This window comes from Vicugna pacos, chromosome 14 (assembly GCF_048564905.1).
Source record: "Vicugna pacos chromosome 14, VicPac4, whole genome shotgun sequence".
NCBI lineage: Eukaryota > Metazoa > Chordata > Mammalia > Artiodactyla > Camelidae > Vicugna > Vicugna pacos.
The window spans coordinates 6,130,252-6,153,867 of NC_133000.1; the positions used below are offsets into that span (position 1 = coordinate 6,130,252).

Sequence of the window (23,616 nt, forward strand, 5' to 3'; positions counted from 1 at the left end):
TTTTTGGTTTTCAAAGTCTTCTGAATGTTGAAATTAGATACAAGATTATAGACTGTACTCACAAAGGTGCTGTAGAAAATATGGTTAGTCACTTCTACTCTCATCTTTTTGATGAGACCAGAACAAGCAATTATAGCAGGCAGCTTTTATACTCCATGTTTGGGCAGATTTGTTCTGTCACTAAGGAATCCAATCTAGCATAGGGGGGCAAAACTTGACATTGCAGGAAGAGGAGAAAAAAATCCTAACTGAACAACACTGTATTTCTACTGTAGCTGCTCAGTAGTTATTATTTTTTTTAAAAAGCTGTATTTGATTAATCACGTTAGTTTTAAATGAAAACAGGTAAATAAAACTCCTGTCCCAAATTGCTAGCAAAGGTAATGGAAGCAATAAGCTTGAATCCTAGTGGAGGGCAACTGCACTTTTGGGGGGACCAATGTTCACAGAAAGGCATTCTAAATATATTGGTGAGGAGTAAGCAGAAATGTATACAATTTTCCCAACTTAGGATCATTAAAATAAACGAAAGGGGAATTTTCTAGTCAACCTCTCCTGATTGATTGCTCTGTATTAGGACCCTTCCTTTAATATTATAAAGTCTTATATGCCTTTTCCTACTTTTTATAAGGGGAAAAGCTCTGGAATCTAAACACAGCACACGCTAAAATACACTTTGCTTTCCACACCCCAAGCCCCAGCTCCATTTTGTTTCTGTTACTTTCACATCATATTTTCCTAGCAAAAAAAGCAAATTTGCACTAAGACTATAAATTAACTCTGCAGACAACGATGTTTGATGTCATTCAGTTTGGCAATACTGATTTTTCAATCTTAAAATTTTAGCTACATTTTAAAAGAATCAATGATTTTGTTCAACATATGAGGTTAACATTCAGCAAGTGTTTATTACAAAAAAGTGTATTCCACTCCAAAAATGAAAACAGCAATGGTGAAAAAGAAAAACCTTCTGAGTTTGGCTACTATTTGATGACGAAATACTACATTCTCATATTTTCATCATAATTCATTAAAATAAGAAAACAAAAACCTAACGAGCTAGAGCTCACAACAAATATACCAGCACATTAGTAATCTAGCACAACAACAAAGCTAAACAAAGACTAACCAGCCTATTTTTCAGTTTGGAGAAAAACAACAAACTCCTTGTTGCATTTCTTGGCTATTTGCATTCAGAAGTACTGAAAACTAAAATCATTTTCAGTGAAGAATTTCTCCGTATACGGGACTTAACTTCCTCTACACCACCCTAACAAAATTATCAGCATTATTCCAGAATATAATTATTTAGTTGGAAACCACTTAAAAAAAAAAAACAGTCCAAAATGCCAACGGTGGTTATTCTGTAAAGAAATGGTCAGAAATTACATATTGTTATTCTAAGACACAGAACCAACCGAGCGAAGGATTTCTGGAATATGCTGCCCCCAAGATTCAGAATGCAGACTCAGAAATAGCACCCGCGGTCACGATGTCCCTTAAAACACATGACCTTCCTACGAAAGCAGAGCCTTAAACTTATAAACTACAGGAGAATTACCCCTTGCTCTGAAGTTAAAACAAGGCAGGGCAACTGAAATTAGCGCAGCAGGGACCCCTCGGCTGCTGACTAGTAAGAACGGGTCCTGGAGAGCAAAGTCCCTGTGCTCTGGCTACTCCCCTTACCGTTAGAAGATCTGGGAGGGAGGGAAGGAGGAGGAACACCCAGAATCCTGGTGGAAAAGCCCCTGGCCTCGCAGATGGGGTTTAGGGAGACGGGGAGGGGCAGCTCCGTGTGTGGTGACCCTTTGTGAACACGCTCTGTGGCAGCTCGGCTCTCACCGAGGGTTTAGGAGAGCGGGCTTTCGGGGCCTTGCGCGGCCCGCCGTCACGGAGACCTTGGCACTACAGGGAGGCGCCGGCTAAGAGCTTCCCTCTCACCTCGGCCGGCTGGGGAGCCCGTCCCTCCTCGCACGCCCACCCACCCACCCAAGTCACTCAGGGACGCGTCGCCCTCCGACCCGGGCTCGCGCCACAAGGGCGCAACACGACGCGCGCCACTCTCTTTCCACAGCGTAATCCCTCCGCTGCCGGCCGCGCACTAGTTTTATTCACGCCCCACCCCCTGGCCGCCGGCGTCACCTCCGCCACTCGAGCGCTTTCCAGCAGCTTCCAGAATCGTCGCCTCCCCAAACCCAGCCACTCACAGACGGCGGGTCCTGCAGCCACCGGCCCCGCCCCTAGTCGTCGCCGCAGCTGAAACTGCGGCTGCGGCAGCCGGCCGGACACCCCCGCCTCTCTGCGGAGGTCCGCCGGAAGTGCATCGGTCTTTGCCTTCCCCGAGGTGCTTACGTCCTTTCAGCCTCCGCTCGGAGCAGGAAGGGGAACTCTTTAGCCGCGGACTGAAACCGGAAGCTGCTTTCCTAGCGGAGGGGCCGGTGGGGGAGGAGTAGGCTGAGGGGAACGTGAGTTGAACGTTGCACTCTGGTGTGGAGCTCAAGCCGGAACGGGAGTTCGGAGCGACCCGGTGCGAGGAAAGGGAGGGCCCGCGGCAGGTAAGGGAGAAGACCTAGTAGTGTCTTTCAGCACCCGAAATAGGGAAAAGGGACAGAGTTGGGATGACTTATGGAGTAGTCTGCTCTGAAAGGATGGGCTAGGCTGGGAGGGGAAAAAGGGTGGGACTAGGTTCAGGTGGGAAGGCTTGGTGATTAAGGTATAAGATATCGTTTGGACTCGAAGAGGTAAATGCTGAAGAGAAACCAGAGTGTTTTTTGTTTTTCCTCCTTATCCCAAGGAGCGTGGAAATGGGGAGAGTTAACGGAACCCTGCGTCTCCTCAGGTTTCCAAGGTCGGGTTTTGAAATTGACGTCTGTTGGTCTGTGATTCAGGGCAGCTGGATTGGGTACCAGTCAGGGTTGGGCGCCGAAAGCCGACCCCATTCCTCGGTTTCAAGTCTGTTGTGACCTCGCCTTTGACAGCCCACTTGGTCTTGGAGGGAAAGCTCAAATGGGGTATAAGGCCTCTCTTGGAACAGCTGATTCTCTGGGTTTCCCCATTTTGCACACGGGACTGTGATTTAAGCTTAATTGCTTCTTTCGCTATTCCAAGGGCCAACTTTACGCTTTCATTGTGCTGTAACTGGGTCCATACTGGGCTAGTAGTTCACATTTGGGCATTTGGAGCATCAGTGGCCCACGAAAGTAATGAAAGGGGGGGGGCGCGTCAGAAAAAAAAAAGTGCCGGGGGTGAAGTGGAGGAGAGGAGGCTTAGACTGAAAGCCAGTGGGCTCACAGTGCAATGAGTTTTAGGTCATAGCAGTACCTCAGGTCATACTGAGATATTTGGACTTTCCTATAATCAGATTGGAATCAATTGACGATTTTAAGCTGAGCAGCAACAGACTCAGGCTTGTTTTATAGAAGCCTCATTTTGGCAGTGATACAGAGTGGGGATGGAATGGAAAGAGGTGGGGATTTGACACACTTCCAAAAAAACTGTCCGTAGAATTTGATAACTTTTACTAAGTAAAAGAGAGAGAAGTAAAAGCGTAGAGAACCACTCAGATTGTCTGGCATGTGTGTTCGAAGGTCGGAGGTGCCAGAATCTAGGCGAGATACAATCAGGAGGAGCAGGTAATTTTTGAAAGGGAGGGCAATGAAGGCAGTCATTTAGGGACAAATTAAGTTGTAAGAATCACCTTAGGGATTTCTACATGGGACAAAGTAAATTGTATTTAGAAGACCTGAATAGCCCACTTCTGGTATTTTATTAAGCGAATTTTCTTTTGGGGGGTTCTACATATTCAGGATTTCAACCACCAACGTACCTGTTCTTGGTGGGATCAGGAGAGCAGATTTGAAGGCTCCTCATGTTTTACTATTGTAGTTTAGAGAGAAAGGGAGAGAACCAGCCGGAAAAGTTTTCTTAAGCCCTCAGGCAGATGGAAATTTTCATCAAAAACAATTTATTCATAATACTTAGCTTACCAACTTTTCTTTTGAGAATACTACAGAATGATACAAGATGTGCCGAGTATTTTCTGCAAAAAGTATAAAATTAGCACCAAATAGTAGTTAAAATTTACTGCATGTCAGATGCTAAGCATTTTACATTTATTATCGCATTTAGTTTTTAGGACAAACCAATTTTACAAATAAATTCTGAACCTAAAGCTCATACTTTTAGCCACTCCGGCACCATAGAAGTTTGACTTTTTCTATATAGGTCTCCTTTATAAGTAAATTTTAAATAGAACCAGCCAGAGATAACAAATTGGTGTTGTCTGTGAGGAGCTTAAAAAAGAAAGTTAGCACCAAACTTGTTTTTACTCTTTTGACAGCGGTTCTCATTGGGACAGTTTTGCCTCCTGGGAAGTAAGGTGGAGGGATGTGGACATTTGGAAACGTCTAGAGACATAGTCACAACTGAGGGGTGGGTGTCTTGGCTTCCAGCACATAGAGGTTAGTGATGCTGCTAAAGGGCCTCAACACACAGGACAGCCCTCGGAACAAGAATTATCGGGTCCAAAATGTCTATGATGCTATTATGGAGAAACCCTGCTTATGGATATTTCTTTGGGAATAGCAAATTGAGGCTCACTGATACTTTTCTAAAAAAGCATTTTTGTTTCTGAAATTATCTGTTGGCTTGAAAGGTATGTAAAGTTTATACAGCTGAAACAGTCGCATCGCTAGTTCTGAAGTGAATCTCTGAGGCCCAGTTTCCTAGGAGGTGGTTGTCGTAGCATCATGGATTAATTGATGTGGGAAAGACTTTTGCTTGAAGTTGTTTCACAGCATTCCTACGAATGGTGATTTACCACTTAAATGCTTAAAGGTCTCTTTTATTTAGTTTCCTTGTATTTTAAATCCATATCTAAACTGCTGTTAACAGTTACTTTTCCTTTACGCTGAACTTCAGTCTCATAATTTTGACTTTACTGAATGTGATTCTCCTCCATGGGACTACGCTCAAAATGTGCTTGTTACATGTATAATTTGTAATCTGATAGTGTTTGTGTTTTTGTTCAGTTACAGATTATTTACTTTATAAAGTAGTATTTTGTTGGCAGCTTGTAAAAAGTAGCACTTTTCTCAGTTGGTGATGTATTCTTGGTAGTTGAAAGCAGTAGAAATGTATGAAATTTTTTTGTCCTTGTCAATAATGACACAATGGATCTGGGTTGTTTTTTTTTTTAAGTACTTTCTTAGTATAATGCTGACATTTGTTTCAAATTGTGCATAGACTAAAAACTTAGGTTTTCAAACTCTGGTCAATATAGTTCACTTTAAATATTTACTATTTAAATAATAGATACCTCTGTTACAAGTTTTGATAAAGTTGCTTACAAATGAGTTTGCTATGAAGACTGGTCCTATTGCCAGTCTATGCCCTTTTCCCACGAATTTGCTAGATATGCAAATAAATTTAGGTATTTTGTTTTCACTGCAAGATTACAATTCAGAATATGCTTAACCTAGCATATATGGTTGTCAAAATATACTTAATATATACACATCTCATAAAATAGCACAACTCTTTTTCAAAGTAAATAGGATTTTTATTTAATTGTCTGTTGACTTTTCTTTTTTCCAGGGTTCATTGAAAAATCCTTAGTGATATTGACATGTTTCAAGTGAAATAAATTAGCCAGTGACTCGGAATGATGGATTCCCCGAAGATTGGAAATGGTTTGCCAGTGATTGGACCAGGGACTGATATAGGGATATCTTCACTCCACATGGTGGGGTATTTGGGAAAAGTTAGTGAACTTATTTTTTGCCTCAGTGCAAAGTTGGTTTGTTCCCTTCTATTTTTGAGACTTAAATTCAGTTTTAATTTTACCAGTTTCTAAAAAATTGTGTCTTCCACGGAAATCTTACAGTAATGGCGAAAGATTATTTTGTGTTTACCTCTCTATGTTTTATTGATACGTGAGAGTAGAAATAAAACATAGACCTTATGGTTTACTATTTGAATATATTGAACATACGTTTTCCCTGGCAGTTGACATTACTTTTTTTCTTGCAAATAAAACTGATGCTGTTCTTAATACTTAATTTAATATTTGAAACTAGAATATATATATTTTTGGAGCAATAGCTATACTTAAAGCCTGTATGCATTTCTTTTATTTGCCATCTTTAAGCTATCTTGCCAGGATACTTCTAGGTGAAAATTGTATATTTTTTTCTGGTTACTTTTCCATTTAACTTTTTGTAACTAGATACAATCTAGGAATGTCTATATTTTAATATACTTTATTTCTTTTTTAGGATTATGATTCAGCTAAAGTCCCGTCAGATGGGTATTGCCCTGCTTGTAGGGTGAAGGGAAAGTTAAAAGCCCTAAAGACGTACCGAATTAGTTTTCAAGAATCTATCTTTTTGTGTGAGGATCTGCAGGTAAAGTATTAATCTTAGATGGTACTGAAGTTTTAGCCTTTTGCTTTTTTCTTAAATGTTTAAATTTGTACTCATTTGTATTTTTTAGACTATGTTTTTAATACGTACCTAATGAGAGTCTCTAGATCTGTCTGGTATGCAATTTTAAATATTTTCTGTTTTTTTTTTTTCACCTGATTTCCTGAGTTATTGCATGAAAATATTTGTTTTTATTATCATTAGACTTGTGAGAGGAGATAATGTATTTTGAGAATTTTTTTAAACTTTGTTGGATCCTTTTAGCTGTTGGTATGTAGTAGTTACTCTCATCTGGTTGCTTTATTAGATTTGAAACTTATAAGAAAAGTTATTAATCTCTAAATATTATTTACTTAAGGTAAATCTTTTAGAATTATAGTAATTTATACCTTCTGGTACAACTTTTACATAGGAGCTTGTTAAATTGAATAATACTCTACATTTTACTGTACTTGGCAACTTATAAAACTGTTACAGACATGTTTAATTCTCAAAACTTTGCAAAGTAGATATTCCCCTGTTATGAATAAGAAAATAGATGCAACAGGTTTAGGGAATTGTAACTTTTTTTCCTTTTTTTGAGTATTCCATTATTTAGTCCTTTATTGGAATTTTTATTTAATTATGTAGTCTTTAAAAAAAACATGAAATTTATAATGAAAGGCTTTTAATCATTAATGTTAACATTATTTGTTAACATTATTTGTAGTTTGTAAAGTGAATGTAAATTCTTCTTCATTTGTAAAGTGAATGTAAATTATTTTTATAATTTGTCTTTGCACATCCCTTGCAGATAATTATCCAAATATAATGTGGTGTGTTTTCTTTATTCCTGTCTGTAGGAATGAAAGCAGGAATATGTTTATTTAAACTGTTCATCAAAAGTCAGACAGCATTAGTTTTTTTCACTGTAAGGTTTGAAATGCTCTTAGATGGTTGGGCGAGAGTAAAAAATTAGTGCTCTATATATCATTTTATGACTTTTTTTTTGGACAGGCTAAAAGCTTTCATTTTAGTTATAAAAATGATACATGTCTATTGCAAATAAAGTAGAAACCAAAGTCAGATAAGAAGGGTTAAAAATCCAAAAGCATTCATTTATAAAAGGGAAAAATCAGGGCTAGAACAAGTTATATTTTAGATTGGCACTATGTTGGGAGCACAGATTATATAAACAAAAGTCACTAAAGACATTTGCAAACAGTTTACGGGGAAACCATCCAGGCCACTAAATTTTGCAGCCCCAGGGCCCTTTGTGGTTTATTGTTTTTAATTAATTAGGGGTGCTGGTAGGCATGCACGCCATGATCTTGACTCTGCTTGAGCATGGTAATGATTTCTTAAAAATTTTTTTGCTTTTTGAAAAAAATATTTAAATTTTCTAATAAAAAAACAACATAAAATTTGCCATCTTAACTTTTTAAGTGTACAGTTCAGGATTCTTTGTTATTATTCACATTGTTGTACAACACATCTCTAGAACTTTTTCATCTTGCAAAAATGAAATTCTGTTCCTCTTGAATAACAACTTCTTCCCCTAGCCTTAGCAACTACCATTCCAGTTTGTCTCTATAAATTTGACTACTCTGGGTACTCCATATAAGTGTAATCATGTGGTATTTTTATTCTTGTGATTTTACTTAGCATAATGTCCTCAAGGTTTATCCATATTGTACCATATGACAGGGTTTCCTTTTTAAGGCTGAATAATATTCCATCATAAATATAAACCGCATTTTCTTTATCCATTTGTTTGTGTGTGGACTTTTGGGTTGCTTCCGTGGCTCTTAGCTATTGTGAATAATGCTGCAATGAATATGGGTCTTCAGGTATCTCTTTGATGTCTTGGCTTTTAATTTTTTTGGATACATACCTTTTTATAACTCTTTGAATACAAAATTACTGCCATTGATTTTAAAGGGTTCTCTGTCTTCTGACATGTGATGATTAAGGAAATAATCTCTATAAAGTTGAGGGTCAGGTTTATTAGTTGATGGTGACTGCACAACTAGTTGGTAAGAATAGTCAAGAACTTGTCCTATTAAAGAATTTCATGATAAGTGCAGTATTATAAGTATAATGTTCACATGTATTGGAGATGCTATATTTTAAGTGAGAGGATTTAGTGCATTTCAGTTAGTTGTTGTAAATGAACCATCTCAAAATGGTAGTAACTAGAAGAACTTAATGGCTTCACTCATGATTCTGTGGGTTGACAGGGCAGTTCTTACACTTTACATATTGTTAGCTAGGACAACTGAAATGTCCACATGGCTGAAGTGGGTGCTAGATACCATCTGGAAACTCAACTCAGTCAGCCAGCCAGGATCTCAGTTCTTTTCCATCAGGGTCACTCCATGAGGCTAATTGGCTCCTCACAGTGTGATGGCTGGGACTAATAAAGAGTGTTCCAGAAAGAGGGCTCCAAGAGGACAAGCCTAGTAAACCAGTGCTTATCAGGCATCTATGTGCATCCTGCCTGCGAATGTCCCATCACAGCTATTCACATGGCCAGTCCTGGGGCTGTGTGGCTGGGGACTAACTCTAGGAGGGCATGCATACCAGGAGGTACAGTTCTTTAGTTCACTAGAGGCCACCAAGGTACCAGTCTACCATACTTGTACAGAAGGAGGCATATTTTAAATGAGGGCACATAAGTATATAGATTGCTTGCATTTGTCCTGTAAAATATTTTCTAGTTTTCAAACTGAGGGAAAACATGACTCTTCCAGTGGTTTGTTTACACTTTTGATATTTGGCTGAAATTGTGTTGATGCACAGTGAGATTTGGTGAGGTCATTAAAATTCAGCCAATTTGACTCTTAGACCCAATTTGGATGTAAAATTGATATGCTGATGTGCTCTCAGATTAATACTCACTTTCAAAACTAAGAAACATAGAAATCACTCCATGCAACTTTTTTTGTTTGAAAATACCTTTCTAGTTTTTAATGCTGTGCAGTGTACCTGTCCCCAAAAGAATAATACTCATCATAAAATGTTGGAATGTTTAATTTTTCACTCAACATTAGATTTTTTATTAAAGCAAAAAATATATGTTTTCCTCATTAGCTTATCCTAGGATGTCTCAGATTAAACCCTTGATTGTTCAAATTAACTGGAAAAATTATTCTCTTGGGACCAAATTTTGATTAAATAATTGTTTATCCTTGGTTCCTTCAAATTTATATTAATAATGTAATATACTTTCTTAAGCCTGTCAAATTAATGCTAAAATTTTGTATGTATTTTTCATGACATAGAAAGGGTGAAGTAAAACTTGAACTTATTTGAAATTTTATAGTTTTTATTATTTTGTTTTTTACTTCTAGTGCATCTATCCCTTGGGCTCTAGATCACTTAATAACTTAATTTCTCCTGATTTGGAAGAATCTCACACTGTAAATAAGCCTCAAAAGAGGAAGATCTTGGAAACTGACTATGAAGATTCACCTCTTTTAGCAAATTCCAAAAAGACTAAAAATCCTATTGGTATTAATGGTGAACAAGTTTTGAACAGTCAGCATAATGGAGAAGGATATGATGGAAACTCATCAGACTTACCTGGTTTACTACACAGTGGTCAACAGAATCCAGTTAGGACGGCTGATTCCTTGGAGCAGAATGAGATTTTGGAAGCTGATACTGTTGACATGGCTGCTGAAGAAGATTCTGCTACAGTTAATGTTTCTGATGGGACCTTCCCTCAGAATGAAGGATGCACATCTGAACTGGAAATGCCATTGGAGAGCAGACGTACCTCATTTTGCCAGACTTCATGTGTCCAGTGGAAAAATACACATGCTCTCTGCTGGTTAGACTGTATCCTGTCAGCATTGGTGCACTTGGAAGAGCTGAAAACCACTGTAACTGGCCTGTGCTCTGAAGAGGAATCTGTGTTCAGGCAGTTGTTCACTAAGTACAATCAAGCCAGTGAGCTGCTGCACACCAATCAGTTGGATGGAGTTAAAGGTTAGTAATAACACTTTATTTCTCTTTAATTTTTAAAAAGGTTAATGTTGAGTTTTGTCTGATTGTATGGAAAAGATACCAACAGTAGCCTCTGTTTTATGTAGACCTGGGAGCAAGGCGCCCAGGGACAGCGTCTTAAAGCCTGAGATAATACCAGTTGTGTTATCATGACTGCCCCAAAGGCAGTTTTTTCCCAAAAATTAAGAGTAAAGGATAAAAAGGCTGTGGCTGTAGTTAGCTGTCAGGGTGACAGTGGTCAACATAGAGTCTATCAAAGTAAAATTTTAAGTTTTTGAATTGCTATGAGGCAGAATAAAGAAGTAAATACAAATCACCCATAATCCCACAGCTCCTCAAAAATCTCTCTTCACAATGAAGGGTGTATTTTATATTTTTATTTTGTTTTTTTATAAAATAGGATACCCATGAACCCACCTCCATCCCAAGATAAAATATTTCCAATGACTTATGTCTACCTATGTGTTCCTCCCCATCCCATCCTCCATCTCCCATAAAGATAATCATTATCCTGAGGTGTGCTTTATCATTACTTCTTTTTGTTAATAGTTTTTCCTACATATGTATGGCTAAGGAATATATTGCCTAATTTAGTTTGTTTTGAACTTTATGAAGAGGACGTTATCTCTTCATAAAAGAGAGTATCTGGGGACTTTTTTTCCCCCCTTTTTATAAAGATTTATGAAGCTCTTGTATTTGTGGTTCATTGATTTTCATTGCTATATAATATTTCCAGTTTGTAAATTTATCAGTGTATTTATTCATTCATCTGTCATTGGGTTGTTTTTTGCTATTGTAAATACTGCTACTGTCACTGTTCTTGGCAAATCTCCTGGGGCATAAGGGTCTCCCTTGGATATACCATAGCATTGTAATTGCCAAGTCATAGACTGAGTTCAGATTTACCAGATAATGGCTTATTGTTTTCCAAAGTGGTTGTGCCAGTCAATACTCCCATTAGCAATGCAGAAGAGATCTTCCTAATACATATATCCTCCCTTGGTTATTTTCACACTTGGAGATTTTTGCTGTTTGAGTGATGTAAAATGGTCTGTGGTCTTGATTTGCCTTTCCCAGATTTTAAAGAGATGGAACAGCTCTTCATATGTAGGTTGACCCTCTGTTCCTTCTGTGAAGTGCCTGTTTGTGTCTTACCCTGTTTTTTTTATTGTCATGTTTATTGATTTGTATGAGTTTCTATGTGTCCTTTTGTTATGTTTATGTCAGGTTGCTAAATCTCCCAATTTGTATCTTGTGTTTTTACCTTTTGATGTGTACAAATTGTTAATTTTTCCTTTTGTAACTAGTAATGTTTGTGACTGTAAAAAGAAATGTTTCCTTTCTCCAAGATCACAAAGTCATTCACCTATATTTTCACTGAGAAGTCAGAGTTTTTTGCTTTTGGCCCGGGGTGGGGTGGGGTGGATAGTAATTTGGTTGATTTGTTTGTTTGTTTAATGGAAGTACTGGGGATTGTACCAAGGACCTCATGCATGCTAAGCACTCTCCCACTGAGCTATACTCTCCCTCTGAGTTTTGCTTTTTACATTGAAATTCTTAGTTCATCTGGAGGTAATTTTTGTGTATGGTGTGTGATGAGGGTTCATTTCTTCCCACTGCATAGCTAGTTTTTCTAGCTCCCATTTTCTTCTCAATTGATCTGCCATGCCACTTTTGTCATATAACATTCTGCATATGTGTGCAGCTGTTCCTTTTATTATGACTTCTTAGGTCTTGCTATCCAGTAGTATAAGAATATTTGTCTTCATTTAACTTGACTTTGGTCATGCAGTCTTTTTCTGTTTGTTTTGTTTTAATGAAAGTGCTGGGGTTTGAACCCAGGACCTGTACATTGTTTCCTTATTTTTAACCATTCAGGCTACTTACCATTTATCTTTTTTTTCTTTTATGTGTAAATACCATGACAAATATCCATGTATCCTTTGAATCCATTGCTGATTATACCCTAGAAGGGATGTTAAAATTATAGTCTGTTTGAATGACTTTCTGGAAGGGTTATACCAACATAATAACTCCATTTTCATATGTAGAAATAAACATTCTAGGGCGTTCCGGTCACCTTTGGATAGAAACATTTAAAAAGTTGTAATTTTGTTAGATAAGAAATATTTTGTTCCAGTTTGAGTTTGTTTGAGATTGAATTTTTTTTTGCAGTTTTGAAAATTCAGTTTCTCGCATTTTTGCTTTTGACTTTTCTTCTCTTTATTTCTGTTTTCTGTAACTACAGGAGCCACAATACTGAGTAGGTGACAGTTATTTGTTGTAGAAGAACATATTTCATTCAAATTTTGGCTTGAATAGTGAATTAATTTTAATTTTGTACTTTAATATTACATTAGTTTTTTGCAGGATAATTGTAGTTTTTATAATATAGTTATAATTGCATTTGTTTGAACGGCATTACTTTGAATTGTAAGTTTTCTCTTTTTTGGTGTGGTCAAATAACAGAAATTCTGGTTAATGTTTACTTCATATTACAGCAGACTCCAGATGTTTTCATAATGAAACATACAAGCAGAGTGTGGTCAGGCTGTATGAATTATTTGTAAGAGATTTGAGTGAAAAGATCTGTTTGTGCTTAAGAGTATCTGGAGTCAGATGTGTATGGAGGCTTTTATTCAAAATAATCTTCTTACTAATCTTGGGTAGTTTTCTGTCACAATAATTCCATTTTGAGGACTTTTACCCTAAGGAAATGATCAAAAACATGGACAGGTATGTATGTGCTCAAAGGTGTTTATCATAATAGTATTTGTAATAGAGAAGAAAGAAACAAACGTCCAGCAATAGGGAATGGTTCATAAAACTATGGTTCAGTTGGAGTGTAGTAACTAACCTGCAGAGTTTTTATTGAAGCAAATTTATGTGAAAAAAACAGAATGTGGACTCATACAAAATGCAATGATGTCATTGCAGACCCCTTCACCGCCCCCCCCCCCAAAAAAAGACATAGAGGAGGAAAACACACTAAATGTTAATTTAGGAAATAATCATAACTTTATTAAGACTCTTTATAAATTTATCTGCTCCTATGATCTAGTTAAGTTCAATAAAAATTATACAAAGAGGACTAAGTGAATAGATGTCTCTAGCGTAAGTAATATTTGCTTGTAAAGAAACAGCTTCAGCTGTTTCGGGGATAGGCAGAATACCTGATAGCTTAGCTCTTTAGCTGACCTTGATTGTTTGGATGAGAAGGGCTTTCACTGATGTTTTACTCGGGCAGAATGATGTTGACCCAAGCAGTCAGTACTAATGCTATTGTGCTGTGAATAGATATTGAGGGAATATATGGTACACCACAGAGAGAGGAGGACAAAATTAAGAAATTCTGTGTTTTCCATTTTGTCTCTGCAAAATTTGTTGACTCTGACAAACTTTCATTTTTGGTAATGTCTTAATTGTCTGTGGAAAGATACAGGTTGATGAGAAATTGAAAATGTTCTATATTTTATCATTAGATGGAGATTGTAAAAAACTTACTTCCAAAATATTTACACAAATAGAGACCTACCTGAATGAAGTCAGAGATGAAATTTTTATTAAGCTTCAGCCTCAGCTTCGATGCACATTAGGTAAGTAATTTGTGGACTTTAACTATTATTCTTCTACCATAAAGACATACTTTCATCATAAGGAAATATAATACTGTTTTATTACTTAGGATGGTCAGATTCTTAGAAGAGAGAATCTGGGTAGACTCATTTAGGAATCTCACTGGTTAAATCATTCGTGGACAGAGCTGTTCTATATAAACATGCAGGCATATGTTCCTCCCCTTCAGGGTGGATGCAGTTCCCAGAACCAGGTAAATACGTGGTACACCATTGGCTGCTTTCTCCAGTAGACTAATGCAGTGTTTTCAGCCTTGACTGTGTATTTAAAAAGTGCCTAGGAAATTTAAAACTAAATGCTAGTGTTAGGGCCCATTAAATGAGTCTCAGGGATGGAGTTGAACTGTCAGGAATTTTTAGAAGTCCCCATGTGACTCTTGTGGGCAGACAGGCTTGAGAATCTCTGGTCTAAAGCAACCATAATAATTCTATTTCCCCCACCAGTGATTGGTTTAGGAGTGGGCATATGGTGCAATTTTAGCCAATGGAACATGAGGAGAAATACACTGCTGACCTTTTGGGGACGTTTTCTTGCCTTTAAAAAGGGCACCCGAGTGAGACCTGCTCTGCCCTCTGTGACTGGGCTTTGGCCCTGGGAGCAGGGCTGGGGCACCAGGGTCTCTACATCTTTATACATTTTTTCCGTATTACCAAAAAGGAGCTGGTAGTGATTTTTTTATTTTTTGAGGGCCATCTTTTTGTTTTATTTCTCTTTTATCTTTGTACTAACTCTTCTATTAATGTTGTGGTGGTAGAATACATGATAACCCTATTTGTATAATATCCATATTTAATTACGTAAAATTTCAATACCTTCAAGTTTTTCTCTCAGTAAGCAGCATTTATTTCATCAGACCCAGATGGTGTATCTAGAAGTCATGTCTTTTTTGCATGGTAGTATCTCCTATTTCTTTGTCTCACAGTTCTGTCCCCTGGTTTTACTGTTTTGTTTTTCATGAACTCCTACGTATAGATGTTTACCTTGTTGTAATAATAAACTGATTTTCCATACGCCAGATCTTTGGCATTGCTGCCTCCTACGACTAGAGGGCTATTCTAATTTGTTATCAGGTGGGATCTCAAATGGAATGAATATTCTTTTTCTCTTTTTATTAAAGTGTGATTTACATATAGTATAATTTACATATAACGTGTACAGTTGTGTTACCATTACCACAATCAAGATATAGAACAGTTCTATCACCATGAAAATGTTCTCCAGGCTCCTTTGTAATCAGCCCCTCTCCTAACCCACAACCACTGATCTGATGGTTGGATACTCGTTTCAAAGGAGCCTTTTCCATAAGATCACCAGAGTGTAGACTGAGGGGCTCCCATGTTGCATTTTGCAGGTGTCATTTTCCCTCCTAGAGTGACCTGAGATGTTTTATTCAGGTTCCCTACTCCAGTTCCTAACTTAATTAAAGATTGGTTTCTTCCCAGTCTGGTTCATCACTCTTCTTATCCTTGTGAGTTATGCTTGGAACAGGGTTGCATCTTTCCCCATTGCCACCTTCGGCCTGGTTTTCTGTGTAACAGAGAAGGGATTTTAAAATTTTGTGCACTCACAGCAATCAAGCAAGCATACAGCTCTTCCAATACAGTAGAATCCTCTTGCGTTTGTACTACCCAGTCAGCAGTGAGAGGTGCCACAAAGAGCTTAGCATCTTACTAATGAAATCTAATCTTTGCTTCAGGGAGCACTTTTAAAGTCTTAAAAATGTATGTGTCCTCGTTCAGAATATTAACGTATATTTTAAAATACTAAAGAAAGAGAAGTGGAACTGTATTGACACAGAATCAGCCAGGCACTTTATCATTTTGATGATTGTTTTTGAAAAACACACTATAAACTATCCTCTCTGCTCTCCCGCAGTGTAAGAAATATAACATTACAAATACAACTGAAGCCCTTTATGTACTCTTCCCCAATTCTCCCTTACCTCCCCACAAAGGTAACTACTATCTTCAATTTGGTGTTTTCTTTCCCTCTAATCTGTATATTTCTTTTTTTTTTTAAGGAAAAAGCTAATATTGTTATGATTTCTACTTGTTTATGTAATTTTAAAGCGTAATTTAGTGTTGGGGTGTTGTGTACCCGTGTAAGGATAAACAGACCAGTAGAACAGAATAGAGAGTCCAGATCAGGATCCTCCCCATTTGGTTACATCACAGCTGCTTGAGGTAGTGATGCAGATAATGGGGGAAAGAAAAGGCTATCTAGCTCAGATGGTGCTTGGTACAGTCAGTTCCTGAAATAGTTCCGTCCTTCACACCGTAATCAGAAAGAAACCTCAGCACATTTAAGACCTAAATATGGAAAGAAGAGTTGTAAAACTTTGGAAGAAAATATAGGTGAATATTTAAACATTCAATGGAGAAGAATTTCTTAAATAAGATAGATAAGAGATTGGTAAATATGATTACACAAAAGTTTAAAACCTCTGGGCAAAGATAAAACAAAGAAATAATATCTAGGGTATCTTATTAAAGAACTCTAGTCCATCAGTTCCAAAAGAAAAAGACAAAAACTGATAGAAAAGTGGCCGGAAGACATTGATAAGCAGTTACTGGAAGAGAAAACTTGAATGGCTAGATAGCAGAGAGTCACTGAAAGGTTTGCATCATGGTAAATGTACTAGGTACAGATGATCCCTAAGTTGCAATGGTCCAGCTTTCGATTTTTTGAGTTTACAGTGGTGTGAAAGGCATTCAGCAGAAGCTGCGCTTGGAATTTTGGATTTGACTTTTGCTGGGCTAGTGATAAGCCGCTCGGTACTCACTTGTGATGCTGGGCAGCCGCAGCTGCCAGGCAGCCCTGTGGTCACGAGGGTGAGCGGTGGGCACCCTTACACGTTCCTGACCCAGGCCACCATTCTGTTTTCCACTTTCAGTATAGTATTCAATAAATTATATGAGGTATTCAACACAAATAGGCATTGTATTAGTTGATTTTTGCCCAGCTGTTGACTAATGTAGGTGTTCTGAGCACGTTGAAGGTAGGCTGGGCTAAGCTGTGATGTTTGGTAGGTTTAGGGGTATTAAATGCATTTTCAACTTAACAATATATTCAACTCATGGTATAAAGATTTATTGGGATATAACCCTAGGAGCTGGGGTTAAGTTACTAGAGGCAAAGAAACAACTAATTTAGGCAGGAGGTTATGAAAATTAGAATTAGACATTGGTATTATATGTGCTCTAGTAGGGTGCTTTATACCCATAAAACTTACACTCAAAGGAGAAATAATTAAGGTCAGTTTGGGAGCTATATAAATTACCTAATATGATCTGTAATCATGTAACTTATTTAACTGTGTTTTGAGCTCTCTCATGACATTTTGATTCATAGACAACTTATGTATTTTTAGACCTAAAGATTCTATGTTGACAGACTGGGATTTCAAAATTTGTAGACACTGACAGGCATATGCAGAATAGATAAACAAGATTATACTGTATGCACAGGGAGATATATACAAGATCTTCTGGTGGCTCACAGTGAAAAAAAGACTGTGACAGTGAATATATGTATGTTCATGTATAACTGAAAAATTGTGCTCTACACTGGAATTTGACACAACATTGTAAAATGACTATAACTCAATAAAAGTATTAAAAAAAGATTCTATGTTGTCATTATGAAGTATAAATTATTTGCTTTTTCACTTAATATTTACTTACAATAGAGTAAGCATTTAAAGGCTGATAACTAATTACACACTCATGCTATACTGCACACTTTATGCATATGGTATTGCATATGTTCATTTTTAGGAGACTGATTTCTATTTATAAAAAATATTTTGTTTTGACTCTGTTTTTGTACAAAAATAGTAGCAGGACTATACCACAGAGATGACTATTAAAATAGCCTTTGTGACCACTGGTATTTATAGAGTATGCTTAGGTAATAAGACCCACTGTTCCGCCTTTTGGTCCTGCCAAGGTGACTCCTCCTGGTGGCATTCCAGGCAGCTGTAGTTCCAGGCCAGGGGGAGAACTGAACCGTGGATGTGAGACTGTCCCAGGGGAGGGAAGGGGTGGAAGTACTCAGACTCTCTCTAGAGCCAAATCAGTAAGGCTGCATCTAACCTTGCTGGAGGATAGGAAGGAAGGAAACCAATTGGAGGATGAATGCAAGAGGAGAAAATAAATCCTCCTACTGACTTGCTTGCTGGTCTCAACACTGAAAGACAGAATTCACAGTTTGGTTTTTGTTTTAATGACAACAAAATTCAGATCTTCTTTAGCTTTAAAGTTGTTGAAGTTTAATTTTAATTGTTGAACGATGAAGAAGAATGGTAGCTGAGGAGTCAGGAGGCTTGAGTCTAGTCCTTTAACCCTCATGTGTCTTTGTCATGCCCTCTCCACATGTAGAACAAGAGAGTTGGAATAGAGATGGCTTCTTAATGGTTTTGTCCAACTCTGAAATTATTAGTCTACAGTGTTTCACCAGTTATATTATTTTTAGTATTTGTGCCAAACAAATCTGTACATATTTTTGTTCTGTTCTATACTCTAGGGCTATTACAGTTCTGAGGATTTTTTTTCCTGAAGAAAAGCTAAAAAGATCTGAGGAGATCTTAGGGGTCTTCAGAAGTTTTCATAGATGTCCACCAAGACAAATGAAAGACACTGAGTGTTAAATAAATCTTTATGATGGACATTTTTAAAAAAATGCTTTGAAAACTTACCTTACCCAATTGTAAATAACTTACTTTATCATACATACATTATATGCGTATATTCATACTGTGAATATAGTGAGAAAAGAAAACAGTTCATAAGTTCAGTTTACTTTTTTTCAGTTAATTATGAGCAATAATTTTTCTTTCTCTTCTTCAAGGTGATATGGAAAGCCCAGTGTTTGCATTTCCTCTGCTCTTAAAAACAGAACCGCATGTTGAAAAGCTCTTCACATACACTTTTTCTTGGAATTTTGAATGCTCACAATGTGGACACAAGTATCAAAACAGGTTAGTTTTTCTGTTTTTTAAAATGGGTTCATTCTATTAAAAAATGATTCTGAGTAATAAAATTTGAAGAAAACTTGCTTCCACCCATAGCACAGCTCTCTCTCTGGTTTCTTCTGCACTTGATGAAATTTCCCACCATATCTTGAAGTCTCTCCACCCTTAAGGTTAAAAGGAAAAATAAGCCCCAGGAAGTGCTGTTTGCTTGCTTCTTCAAACTGGAAGAGTTAAAACAAAACGAAAACACGTTTTGATAGATTATTAGAGGATGTGTTCTTGAGTTCTTTAGTGGACGTGGGGACAAATGGGAGAAGTGTCACGTTCCCCTGCACTGCCCTCTGGATTCCTTGCTGAGAAAGAATGCCTCTCAGAATTCTTTGAAAAACTGTATGTTTTGTTCACTGCTATCTTAGGGACTGGGGTTTTTGTTTGCTTGTTTTTAACATCATGGAAACTTGATTTTAGGCTCCCATAGTCTGGCAGCAGCAGTTCTCAGAGGTAACTTAAACTTGCCAGTTCCTTCCCTTCATTTCCTGAAAGACCCGTCACCACCAGAACCCTTCTACATGTGAGCTGTCTCAGCCATAGTTTCTACTTCCCTGATGCCTCTGGATGAGGATTAGAGGGATCTTCATTGACCTACAGGCCCTGAGATTGGTACTGGGAGGAAGCAAGGAGAAGAAGGAAGCTGCAGATTTATTTTGCTCCCGCACGCCTACCATATAAATAAAGAGAGGAGTTAGGATTTAGAAATGGAGTCAGAGTTCATCATACAGCACACCCTCCCTTTGTCCACGTATGAGAAAGCTGCTGGCTGGCCGGCAGTCAAAGACGACCAAACTCTTCCTGCTGGTCATTTATTCAAATTATTATAATAGAGATGAATCTCATCTTCTTTTCTTAAATTCACCTATTAGAAAATTTGGAGTCTCTTAATGTTATTAAATTAAAGTACAAGAGAAAAATATTGCTTTAGCCATTCAGTATCTAAGTTCAGATTATTTTTAGGTATTTTAGGGAACAATCGAGGAAAGTTAAGTCTGAGAGAATGCTGCAGGGAATCCAAGCTACAGAATCAGGAAACATTTTTTCTTTTTTTTACCAGTTAACTCGGAAGTACTAGAACAGAGTAAGAATTAGCATTTCACTCATACCTAGGACTTAGAGTAATTTTGTGTAAGTGAGTATGAGAACAAATGTCTGCTTCGAGGTCTTCTATCATGGATTTCTGTAAATTACCTGATTTTTTTCCTCATTTGACAGATATGGAAACTGAAGCTTGAAAGGGGTTAAATTGATGCCCAAGGTGACACACTAGTAAGTGGCAAAATTCAGGCTTAGGTTTTCTGTTCTCTAAGACTTACCTGCTCACTGTGGTACACTGACTAGTCACCGCCTGGATTTTAAGTAATATAAACAAGCCTGATGGTTAAAATCAGCTTAACTACAGCTTTTCCCAATCTCCATCTCAGTTATTTGACAGCTTTTCATTGAGCATATTTTATGTGCCAGGACCTCAACAGAAATAATCTTTATCCTGGCCAAATTCCGACCAGTTGGTTAGGGAAATAACATACGAACATGATAGAGGGCCAGTGAGTTAGTAGTTATTTTGATCTATTGGCTTTGAATACAAGGTGATTAGGTGCATTTTGGAGCTGTATGGAAAAAACCACAGGCTCAAGGGAGAGAAGCCGTCAACCACTTGGGTTTCCTTTTTTTTTTTTCTTTTTTTTTCTTTTTTTTAAATTTTTTAATTCTTAAGATAAAAGTAGTTACAGAGAAAAAGCTAAAATGAAGTGGCATTTCATTACATTGTAATATATGATAGCTTAAAAGTTATTTCCAATTAATCTGATGGAAGAATATCCAATAAACTCATTCATTTTTGTGCTGCTATTTTTAGTGTCAGTTTAAGAGCTTTTACTTGACTTAGAAGGTATATTCTGGAGGCAGTTAAAAACATGGTCTTTGGAGTTGGACTCCCTGGATTCATATCTCAGGTCTGTCATTTATCATCTGATGTACATGCTAGATCTCACTTACCTCATCTGTAAAATGGGGATAAGAGTAGTATCTGCCTCTTCCGTTTGTTTGAAGATGCGTGCTTAGCACAGTGCCTTGTACCTAGTAAGTAATCAAAAATGTTAGATGTCAAAAAAAACAAACAAACAAACAAAAAAATGTTAGATGTCATGTGGAGCATGAACACTTATTTGCTAAGACAAAGTCCCTTTTATTAACTAAAAAATGGGAGCCTTTGCTTAACATTTATCTTTGAGAACTAAGAATTTAGCAGAAATAGTGCATTTGTTGATACCTTATGTGGCTTTGTTTTTAAAATGTTCTTCTGGGAGAACTGATCTATTTTTAACAGCTTGTGCTTATCTCACTTATGATTTATCAATATTATTGTTTAGGAAAGAGGCTAGTGTTTCTCTCTTGGGTAATTAATAATTGTTCTTTTAAAGATATTAATAGTAACCTATAATGAAAAAGAATATGAAAATGAATCTATGTATATATGTGTATATATATATGTATGACTGAAACATTATGCTGTACACCAGAAACTGACACATTGTAACTGACTACTTCAATTAAAAAAAAGATAATAAAGCAGATCTGGTTGGGGTACAGTGTACATATTTAAAGATCATCTTTTTAGATGCCTATTGCTACCGAGTATTCAGGCTAAAGTGCAAATTTAGAATTGGTGAAAACAAAATTCCTTCACAACCAGTGTTCTAATATTTTAAGGATCAAAATTAAGTTGTTCATCGTCCTGAATATATGTTTTTTAAATTCCCCTTTTCATTTGTGATTGTTGATAATGAATAGCCAAACTGAATTTTTTAAGGGGTGAGCTTTTAATAGATTTGAAAACCTTAGAACAGTGGTTCTCAACCAGGGGCTATTTTTTGCCCCACAGGGCATTTGGCAGTGACTGGAGATAACTGGTTGCTACAACTGGAGGCTGTTCCTGGCATGTAGTGTGTAGAGGCCAGGCATGAGGCTGAAGATCCCACAATGCACAGAACGATGGCCCACAACAAAGAATTACCCAGTGCAGAGTAGCAATGGTATTGCTCTTGAGAAACCTTGCCTTTATCATTTTCTTCATCTCATTGCTGAAAAATTACAGGTAATTAAATATGGAGAGAGCTTTACTAGGGTTAAGGAGGAACACATTTGTATGTTGATTAGGGGATTAGGAAAGTATGAATAAACGAATACAGGAAAGTACCTTTTATTTTAGACATTGATTTAAGTTAACATAAATGAATATAACTTAATTGAAATTATGTCTTTTTTTTTTTTTTTAACTAGATATATGAAGAATCTGGTCACCTTTACAAATGTCATCCCTGATTGGCACCCACTTAATGCTGCCCATTTTGGTCCATGTAACAATTGCAACAATAAGTCGCAAATAAGAAAAATGGTATTAGAAAAGTGAGTTTAACTTGCCTTAATATTTTTAGAACAAAATGAAGGTGGATTTACTTTTTTTTTTTCTAGTGTGTAGAATTAAAAGTGATGACTACAATCTGTTTTTCAGAAGTTTGTGTTAATATATGTTTATGAATTGCCAGAATGCTTCTCTGTACCAGGAACTGTGGCCAATAAACAAGCTGTTCAGGTGACACTGCTGTGGAGCTAACTTAGAGTGATTGTCTGACTCCACTCTTCAGCATTGTTCCTTCTTTTGCCGTTTTTCTCTTTTTAGGGATATTAGAGTCCAATTTTTGTCTCCTCTGCCAAGTGCCTGGAGTCACTAGAATTCTAGGATTTCCTTAATCTATTTTCAAGAACTAAGATGATTCAAAGATGAGCTACAGGCTTATCTGTCTGAATTTCTGTCTTCTTCCAGATCTCGGCCTGCTAATTCTTCATCCTCTTGTAAGCTTTCTGCTGCCCTTGAGCAGATGTGTTTTTATTATATTTTGCCAGCTCTTCTACTTGTCCTCAGTCAATGGACTGGTCAGAACGATCTTTTCCAGTATTATCAGAAGCCCCATATCTTTAAAAACTCACAGGTCAATCCCATTTTAGGCAGTTTGTCTCTCTTGTTAATATACTCACACACCTTGTCTTTAATCTGTACTTTCAGTTGCCCTTATCTCAATTCATAAAGGAAATGTTTTGAGGTTTAATTTGATGTAATAATGAACCAATGACATTAACCTTTTCGGCTGCCCTTGCATGTGCCAAGAAACCCTTCAGAACCTTTCCTAAAGGTTTGTTTTCATCCAAGTAATAAATTCTCAGTTAATCTAATAGTGCCAAAACTTAATGGAAAAGAAGAATACCCCTGTTCTTCAGCATCTATTGCCTGTCAGCATTGAGTCTTTTTGGGATTCTGTGGGGCATATAAGCTCTTCCCATCAGCATTGCATTCTGTTACGCTCATGTCGTCACTTCACTCGTTCTGCCAAGTTACTACTTTTCTGTTTGCTTTTTTGTCTTCTAAATACTTATCATCTTCTTGTTTTGCTCTTGTCTCCTTTCCCTTTCTTTGTCCTTTTGGTTTATTACCTTTTTTTGGTCCTTCACTATCATTTGATAGCAGTTAAGTGGAAAGGCAGAGTA

General features: G+C 37.1%; 1 protein-coding gene and 1 long non-coding RNA gene across 5 annotated transcripts in view; one reads left to right on the forward strand and one right to left on the reverse strand.

The window, feature by feature from the left end:
• The window catches only part of LOC116283346 (uncharacterized), a 103,416-nt gene extending 101,413 nt beyond the window's left edge, over positions 1-2,003 (reverse strand). Inside the window, exon 1 of the long non-coding RNA XR_012079897.1 lies at positions 1,687-2,003. This is a non-coding gene — a long non-coding RNA (uncharacterized lncRNA). The remainder of the gene's footprint in view (positions 1-1,686) is intronic.
• A 423-nt stretch (positions 2,004-2,426) lies between these two features.
• Positions 2,427-23,616, forward strand: part of USPL1 (ubiquitin specific peptidase like 1) — a 29,955-nt gene continuing 8,765 nt past the window's right edge. Inside the window, exons 1-9 of one of the 4 annotated variants that reach the window (XR_012079902.1) lie at positions 2,434-2,555; positions 5,596-5,761; positions 6,276-6,404; positions 9,755-10,394; positions 13,895-14,008; positions 18,897-19,026; positions 20,287-20,340; positions 21,956-22,168; positions 22,354-22,479. Coding sequence is in view for 3 of the 4 variants with exons in the window: in XM_006209002.4 (XP_006209064.2) it covers positions 5,663-5,761; positions 6,276-6,404; positions 9,755-10,394; positions 13,895-14,008; positions 18,897-19,026; positions 22,354-22,479 (1,238 nt within the window). In the remaining variant the exon portion in view is untranslated. Of the gene's footprint in view, positions 2,556-5,595; positions 5,762-6,275; positions 6,405-9,754; positions 10,395-13,894; positions 14,009-18,896; positions 19,027-20,286; positions 20,497-21,955; positions 22,169-22,353; positions 22,480-23,616 lie in introns of those variants that run through there. The other 3 variants (XM_006209002.4, XM_072976076.1, XM_072976074.1) reach the window with 3 other exon arrangements.